Here is a 9668-nt window from a genome sequence, read left to right on the forward strand (position 1 = left end):
CCCCCCCCCCCCCCCCCCCCCCCCAAAACCCCAATCTAGATTGTCTTTCTCCAAAATATTTTCATAGTAATAACTATTTGAAAAATAAATAAATTTACAAAAGCACAATTTCTTTGCAAAAACTAATTCGTCTTACTTGAAACTTCAAATAAAATTAAGCTCTTTAAATCTAAACAAAGAGTTTCCTATTAAAAGAATTTTCTAGAACTTTTTTTTTAAAAAAAAGATGTATTTCGATTTTTTTCAAAACATCTCGAGGAGGAAGAATGACAACAAAATAAGAAAAGTTGTTTAAACTTAAATCTCTTGGTGTTGTAACATCATTATATCTATTTCTCCATGGAAGGAGTTTAAGTTTTAAAAAATGGTGGCAAAAATGAGTAAGAAGAAGAAAAAATAAAATAAAAATAGGTCAAATAAACTGTCCACACGCTGGTAAGGAGTGTATCACAATTACTATGTCATGTCAGTAAAAAGTATCAAAATGACACGTTGAAACATGACATGAAGTGTCTAAAATGAACAAAGTTCAGTTGGAGTGCCTAAGTGAAAATTATTGTCAACTTTAGAAAGCCACTGATGGGTTACTCCATCATGGACATATCGAAGGAGAAAATGATTTAATCCCCTGTAAAACGAAAGAAATCATATTTTACCCCATTAATAATAAGAGAGTACTGATTATTGGTCATAAATCATGTTGATAATAAGTTAATTGAATCCCAATCTTTAAAGCACCAAGCAAGTAAAAGGCCAAGAAATTATGTAATAGGCTTTGATCATACCAAGCTTCATAATCACATTTCTTCCTGTATTAAGCTTCTTAATTTCGTGAATAGTTTCTTGTGCTAGCATGACGTTCTCGTAGTTGATGGTGGGGTTCAAATTCTTTAGTATGGTAATTATTTCCATGATAGTTTTCTTACCACTGAGCCATTAATCAGTTTTGTTAGAAAGTTCACAAGTTAATATACATATATTTTTACTTAATTTTCTAATACAAATATAAAAATTTGCGAAAAAGCCACTAGATTTGTTCGAACCTTTGAACTCCCACTTAGCTCCGCCCCCAAAGAGAATGTAGTATAGGGTCCAACTAGGGATGGACATGGTATGATACAGTACTGTATTTGAAAGTTTCGATATCGTAATTTTGGTATTCAATTTTTAAAATATTATACCATTATCATACCAATTTAACTCGGTATTGTTCGATTTCAGTATTCTACGGTATGGTAAATCGGTAACCGTAGTTTGTTCTACTTCGACTAATATATACTCGTATAATAGAGTATTACGACTTCGACAATTAAAATAAAATGTTTCAATTGTATCATACTAGCACATTACACATGTAGAAATATGTATTCAAAATAAAGTACAAACAACTCCTTTTGTTAATCAATTAAACTACAAATATATTTCAATTAAAATAGAGTAGTCAAAGTTTCAACTTCTAAACATTTAGTTTATACTGATACTAGGTTGCATATTTGTTGGTATTTTAATAATATATATGATATTTATGTAACTATATACTTCGATATGGTATTCGATATTTTGGTATGTTATTTCTAAATATCAAATAGCGTACCGAATACCAATTTTTTTTTAATTGTATACCATATACCATACCAAATATCATAATAAACACTTAAACTTGTATAAAATTAAATAAGTAGAGTAGTAGACACATAAGTCCTATATGACATAATACACACAAAACGTCATGTTGGACACATAAAACGTATGTGTCTACTTGTGTACATCTAAAATTGGAGGACATAAATGTCAATTGAAACTAAATTAAATGACATTTTATGTATTATGCCTATTTAAAATGCTTCTCCTAAATAAATTTTATACGTGATGCAAATTGAGATTAATCCAACCCAGATTAAAAGAAAAAGAAACCAAGGTAGAGATGAGTGAAAGCGTACGTGTCCAAACCACATCCATTACCTCTAAATAACTACCTTACCTTACAATCACAATTCAATCAAAAAAACAAACTCCTAAATTTGGTTCTACTGACTCATGATACCAGGTATCCATACTTTCCCCAATTTCATTTTTCTTATGTAATTGCTTTGCTTGCTTTACAGGAGTTGGATTTTACTCTGTTTGTCTCATTTTAATATGAACTGTACATACTTTTAAATGTTAAATTTCATTTTTATTAGTCATAAAATAAATGAATGAAAAAGTTAGCAAGATATCAACTTTGATATAACCAAATGAATTTTGAATTGTTGAAAGTATTGTAAATTAGGGATTGCATTTTGTTGGGTAAGAAGTAAAATCAATTGTGATTTAGGATGTGTTTGGTATGAAGGAAAATGTATTGAGTTTCTTTACTTATTTTCGAGTGTTTGGTGAGTAAGTAAAATATATATTATCTCGAGCATTTATATGTAATCTCACGAAAAACACAATGGGGTGTGATGGGGTGGGGTGGGCGTGTTTTCTAGCGAAATACTATGGGGGTGTGAGTGATGGGAAGAGACAATGAACTTTGGGAAGTCAATTTCCTCATTTTTTGTGGAACTTGTTTTCTTGCCGGGGAAAAACATATTTTCCAAAACATCCTAACCAACCAAACATGAAAAAATTGAAATCATAAAGAAATCTCACTTGGACATTGTGTTCCGGACTTCCGGTATAAGCAAACTAGTGTTAAATAATCCATCTCCCATTTGATATTCTTGGTTTAGACCTTGGTCTTTTCCTCCTAGGCAGTGGCAAAATCAGGAATTTAGTTAAGGGTGTCCAAGTTATTATATATGTATATAAAGTAATTTTTTACTTATATATATCTATATATATACTTGGTATAAATTTCTGACAAAGGGGGGTATGCCACAGCTCCTCGGTAAGTCTACTTCTAGTTCTAACTCAGCTAGAACCATGTACTCCAGGAATATACTCAAGAAACATGAGTCCTCAGTACTATTGGTGATACTGAAGTACATAATGTTTGCAATTTCAACACAAACGCGAGGTCTCAAACCCAAGGTGGCGTCATCAGAATGGTTGTCTCCTACCTCTACTTCCTTTCAAAAGGTATTACCACTCAATTTCTGTTTGTTAAGAGTAAAGTCAAATGTACTTTGTAGTTTGTATACTCGTTATGCGAATGATGTTGTAGTTACCATATTTTTAGGATAGCATATACCTTAGTCTTAGATATAATTTATGCTTTTCTATACTTGCGTATGTAAATTCTTTTGGTCTACCTTAATCAAGGAAGCTAATTTACTCTTATAAAACATATGAATCCAATGGACATGTACATTGTTTACCTCCTTTCCACAATTTGCACTTCGATTCATAGGCAGAGCCACCTTAGGCAAAGGGTGGTCTTGTGCACACCCTCTGCTGGAAAATTATGTGGTGTACAGAGTTTAAATGTTAACTATTATGTATGTATATTTAATTTTGTACCCCTTTCGCGAAATTCCTGGTTCCATGATTGCTTCGATTGCACTGTTAAATTGTGTATATCTATCTGGAGAAAATTTCTTCATTTTCCATGACGTAATGTTGCTGCCATTACCTCTTTATAGAACTGTGTGTCACAAGGCAGCCCATTTTCTTCAAAGCAAAGTTCTTTTCTAAGAGGTCAATATCATGTTAGACACTTCCTTGGGCTCGGTCGAACTGGACAAAGAAGAAAAAATGCAGGTGAATGATGCAGTTTCATCCAATTATGTTTTTATTGCTTCTGTAAATTTAGAGGTAGCCGACTTTTTTTTTCCTTTTGTAACTGAAATAACTATCACTACCGAATACAAAGACTTCCATTCTTTAAACCTTCGGTTATTGCCTTTTATTCTCTAAACAGAGTTAATTTTCAATGCTGCCTCATCTTGCGAGTCCTTTCATTGACTAAATTAAGTTCTTCTTTGTTCTTGCATGTCGTATCGGCATACGAGCTTATCATATGTTGTAGCTCCCTAGCTTTTCTTTTTGGTGTGTGAATTCCTATAGTATCACCATTGTAACTTAATTTTCAAGACCCAATAAAACGAATGATCAGACTTATACCATTTCTTCTCATAATCTATCTTACTAAGCTCTCCTTTCATCAATACAACTACTGACAGCAGAGGCAAAGCCAGGATTTTGACTCTATGGGTTCTATATACTAGAATGACGACTTCAAGTGCTTATAATTGGGCTGTTAGCTGTAAAATTTATTGTGTACGTATTAATGAATTTCTTAACACATACACTATTTGAGAAAAAGTTATTGGGTTCGACCGAACCCGTATCTAAGTTTCTAGCTCCGCCCTTAGTACTTCTGAGTTTGTTATGTGGTAGTAATACGTTGTTATGGTAAATGGAATTGTTATTATTGTCCCATAAACCTGTTCCATTTATTAATGTGGCCGTAACTAATCATATGATTGTTCCTTCATTTTGTTTATTGATACTGAAGGTGCTGTGGTATCACCAAGTTGTGTCCTTCCACTTACTGAGGAAAACGTCGAGAAGGTTCTAGAGCAAGTCAGGCCAGGCCTAATGGCTGATGGAGGAAATGTGGTACTACATGAGATCGATGGCCTAGTTGTAATTCTTAAGCTTCAAGGAGCATGTGGATCTTGTCCAAGTTCAACAATGACACTTAAAATGGGAATTGAAACTCGTCTTCGGGACAAAATCCCTGAAATAATGGCAGTTGAACAGATTCTTGACTCTGAAACTGGTCTTGAGTTAAATGAGGAAAATATTGAAAAGGTACAATATTTCTTATGATTAGTAATTACTCTTGAGTTGATTTCTCTCACTCGGCTAATAGTTATTATCTCATAAAGTCAGACTCTTGATCATCTGACATAATAACTATCAGTTGAGTGACTATATGAGAAATCAGTCCATTATTCTTAACTTATTATGAGTAGTATTTAGACACCAATATTGAAATTTCCAATAATGTCAGCTTCTTGGAGAGATAAGACCATACTTGGTAGGTGCCGGTGGTGGAGAACTGGAGCTTGTACAGATTAACGACTACATTGTTAAGGTTAGGCTAAGTGGACCGGCTGCTTCTGTGATGACAGTTCGTGTAGCTCTTACTCAAAAATTGAGAGATGCAATACCAGCTATTGCTGCTGTTCAGTTGACAGATTGAAGAAAATGCTCAGCCATACGCGCGACTACATTTTCCTTCAAAAATTTCAGCAGTTACTAAAGATTTACAGTATCATTTTTGGTATACAACATGTAGCATTCTTTATCCCTTCACTAGTGTACTCATAAATCAACACTTTTATATTGTCAATATTAGCAACTTCAATAGCAAAATGTTGACTAGTAGATATATTTTGCAACTAAACTTGTTAATGTTGAAGAGTTGTTTAACTTAACCAATTAAAAGAGAAACTATACTATTGCAGTTTACACTATCATAAGGTTCAATTGAAGAATAAAATCTCCAACAGTGGCGGATCTAGGATTTTAAGGTCATGGGTGTTCACTTTCTTTAATGTTAAGTTGCTAGCCAAGAAGGGTTTCCTTGTAGAAGCTTACTAGTATTTTTATAGTATAGTTGGTAAATAAAATACTAAAAATAGAAAAATAGAAAAATAGAAAAGCAATTAAAAATAAAATAGAAGAAAAAGTAAGGAAATAGCAGTGAAAAAGTATAAAAAGAAGAGTAAAAATGTAAGAAAAAACTTCAGTAAGGTAGATTGTGTTTGTGTTTTGACCAAGATTTGAACCCTCAATTGAAGGCATCACAGCTTGTAAACCAAAGCATCCATCAGACCTTTTGGTTTATGAGTACTCACGAATAAGTTATATCAATTTTTCAGTATTTTCTATATACATACACACAATTTTCGTTGGAGTTGGGTGCTCAAGCACTCGAAATCCTGTACGTGGCTCCGCCCCTGATCTCCAACAATAGCAACTTTAGTAACATATGTAGCATAACACTACTCGCACTAAGGTGTCATAACCTAAATTTCTGAATTTTCTTGCGAGATCTCCAATAATAAAAATTTTTATGGACATAAATCAAGTATACAAGATAAAAATGAAAGAAAATTCAGCAGAATTACAAAGAAATAAAAATTATTTTTACAAGGAAATTCTTTTTGTCGACTTTATTTGGACAAATGAAAAGAGAAAAATAAGCGAAGAATAGAAGAATGAGAAGGTGTAAAAATAAATTAGAATCTAAATAAAAGTCTTCAGAAAATTATAATGTTACCATTATATTCTACATTAGAGAACATTCACACAATTAAATGTTGTGCAGTGCAATCCACGTTATGTGCCAAATCAACTATTTATATTTGATATGGAGTATGGACGAATATGAACATAATATTGGGTTCAATTAGAACAACATTGAGTTTAACTATCTAAATAAATTTTCAAGATAGTTTAAGAAGTTGTACATGCATTTGACCTTAAATAATGTATAATTGCATCGTTATTACTTCACCCCTTAATTTTCAAAGGCTTAAACATATTGGCCGCAATAAAAAAAATTGTTATATATATATACACACACACAAATATACTATACTAGTAAAATTACCCGCGCTTTGCGCGGAAATTTAATATCATGAAATTTATAAAATATACTTAAAACCTATCAGTCATTAAAACCAAAACACTATATTATCTTACATACAAGACTACGTAGTAACAAACATTGCTAATGTAAAGGAAAATGAAAATTTTTACATCTTATCATTTATCCTTAATAACATAAGCATAAATTAATGACTATAAAATACATATCAGGATCTGTAACATAAGCAATGGTGTCAATGAGTCACTCAACCGGAGCAAAGTACATAAATATTTAATTGTGAAAAAGAAGAAGAATAAGAAGAGATTTAGATTTTTTGTTGTTTTAAAATGAGAGGAAATCCATCTATTTATAGACAACAAAGGGTAGTGTGAACAAATGTTTATTGTGCCTTATCGGAAAGGTTACAACTATTTGGAAAAGTTACAACCCTTTGAAAATGTCACAACCTTTCATAAAAGTCACAAATTTTCATAAAAGTCGCAACTCTTCATAAAAGTCGCAACTTTTCATAAAAATCACAACTTTTCATAAAAGTCGCAACTTTTCATTAAAGTCTCAAGTTTTCATATATTTCACAACTTTCATGAAAGGGGAAGACTAGTTTTGTAAATAAATAAATTAAAAGGGAATTCTTGTTTGTGGTGACACCACGTAGGCGGGCCTAAGGTTCTCTTATATATATACACTAGGTAATTGACCCGCGCTTCACGCGGGCATAAATAATCTTTCTAAGCTTTTGAACAACCTTTTCAATAATCAACTATTATAAGAAAGGGAAAAAGTGAATTTTAGTAGGTTTTAAGAACATTTCAACAAAAATTAAATGATTTGACATTATCACATATTTCAAGAATTGTAAATATAAAATGAATGATTAAAAATATCTTGATATCTAATCGTTTCTATCTTTTACATAATTTATCATAATATATGTTTGTTGATATAATTGTCTTGTTAAAATTGAGTGATAATTTTATGTAGAGATGAAGTATCACTTTTTCTATTTTTTTGTACATGAAAAATATAGAATCTGATAATTTTATGGTTAGAATAACTCCTTGTTAAAAAAATATGTGAATATTTTCGATAATCAATATTAATTATAATTAAATTAAGACCGATAAAAAATATACACCACAACAACATAAATAATTTTTGTAGAGACAATCTACTTGTTTGAGGTCAAGCGTTCAACACTTTTCATTATTGTTACTTTGTTACTGTAACAAAATTTATAGAAGGAGAAAAATAAATTTGAAAAACAACAAAATGATATTGTTGACCCTTTCAGAAATTCATTCTTCATCATATTGTTGCTCTGAAGGCCCTTCTAAATACTTTACTAATGCAACTTTACGACTTTTTCAGAAATATGTAAGTATAATTGTTGCATTATGAAAGTACAAGTAGATCAAAATTTTGGATTCTAGACTCATGTTAAAGAAATATTCTTGAACATGAAAAAAATAAAAAATATTCTAGATAACTCAAATGCTCAGCAATAACTTGGGACATGAAGCCAACAAATCTATGTTAATAGACATATATTTTGTAGCTTAAGATATTACTTTTATTTATAGTAGGTTTTCTTTCATATTCTTCAAATAAAGCTTGCCGAAAATAGTCAAACTCACACCAAAAATATTTAGAAGAGTCGAATGAGAAGGAAAAAAGAAAAGCATTAAAAGGACGAAAGCTTTGTCCAAGTGAGATCATATACATACCAAACGGAAAATAGTCAATATAATTTTAAGTAGACAACAAACAACAAGAAAAACATATATTAAATGGAGTAAACTATTAGATATTGAATGATGATAACAAATCATTCTAACTAGAAAACTTCCTATGTTTTGAAATAGCATACCTCAAAAAATAGACTAACACTTCAATCAACTTTCAATCCTTAAAGTACTCATAATACCCACTGATAAAACTTAGTAAAAATAGATAACTTATAATATAAAAGCTAAAAAATATGGGCATGCAAAGTTATTAACTCTCAAGTGATTTTTTTAATGAACAAAAAATCTCATCCTTGTATGTGAAGGAATGACGTTATTGATGAAGAAATTAGAGATTTGTAAGGGATTTTTTTATTGTACCTTTAACAATTTCAGTAGAGAAAACCTGCATAAATACTCAATTAATGTTTGTTATTTAATTTGCACTAACAAATACTTATAACAATAACTTTGCAGATAAACAACAAAGTTTAAGAATGTACACAAAAATAATAATTAATAATATAAACATAAATTAATGACTGTAAAAAGCATACCAGGATCTGTATCAATAGAATGTACAGAATGGAAAAAATCGAGCCCACTGAATGCACAATGTCCCCTTAAGGGAATTATTCCCCTCTAGTACCCGATGTTTAAAGGAATAGATCTTCTCAGGATAGAACAATTTTATTCACCAGTGTATTGATACAAAAACAATGGTGTCAATGAGCCACTCAACAAGAGCAAAGTACACAAATATTTAACAGTCCAGAAGAAGTTCAAAATTTTTGTTGTTTTAAAAATGAGAGAAAATTCCTTTATTTATAGACAACACAAGGTAGTGTGAACAAATGCTTATTGTGTCTTATTGGAAAGATCACAACTCTTTGGGAAAAGTTGCGACCCTTCGGAAAAGTTGCAGCCCTTCAGAAAGGTCATAATCTTTCATAAAAGTCACAACTTTTCATATAAGTCGCAAGTTTTCATTAATGTCACAACTTTTCATAAAAGTCGCAACTTTTCGTGAAAGAGGAAGGCTAGTTTTGAAAATAAAATAAATTAAAGGGAATCCTGATTTGTTGTGGTGCCACGTAGGCGGACCTAGGGTTTTATTTTATATAAATATATGATATGATTATACTTATAAACATCTATAATAAATTTTCTTATTTTTATTATTTTAATAAATTTCCATACAGTAAAAAATCTCAATTCTCTCTATATTCAAAAATCAAAATTATAACACAAACGGATGAGGCTCCTCTCCATTACTCATTCTCTCCATTTCCCCAAGTTCCTATTCGGATGAAAGCCATGTGTCATAATTAAAAATTAAAGGTTGAGATTTAATTATCTAAATCAAGGTCCTAACCATGATTAGAATAACAAAT

At 31.0% G+C, this 9668-nt stretch overlaps 1 protein-coding gene across 1 annotated transcript; it reads left to right on the top strand.

Annotated features, from left to right (window-relative positions):
* The first annotated feature begins 1959 nt into the window (after positions 1-1959).
* LOC125869301 (nifU-like protein 3, chloroplastic) lies at positions 1960-5307 on the top strand. The gene is made up of 5 exons (XM_049549873.1): positions 1960-2047; positions 2919-3063; positions 3567-3684; positions 4442-4740; positions 4943-5307. The coding sequence occupies exons 2-5, from the start codon at positions 2974-2976 to the stop codon at positions 5132-5134; spliced, it is 699 nt and encodes a 232-aa protein (XP_049405830.1). The 5' UTR covers positions 1960-2047; positions 2919-2973; the 3' UTR covers positions 5135-5307.
* The last annotated feature ends 4361 nt before the right edge of the window (positions 5308-9668 follow it).

This window comes from Solanum stenotomum, chromosome 6 (assembly GCF_019186545.1).
Source record: "Solanum stenotomum isolate F172 chromosome 6, ASM1918654v1, whole genome shotgun sequence".
Classification (NCBI taxonomy): domain Eukaryota; kingdom Viridiplantae; phylum Streptophyta; class Magnoliopsida; order Solanales; family Solanaceae; genus Solanum; species Solanum stenotomum.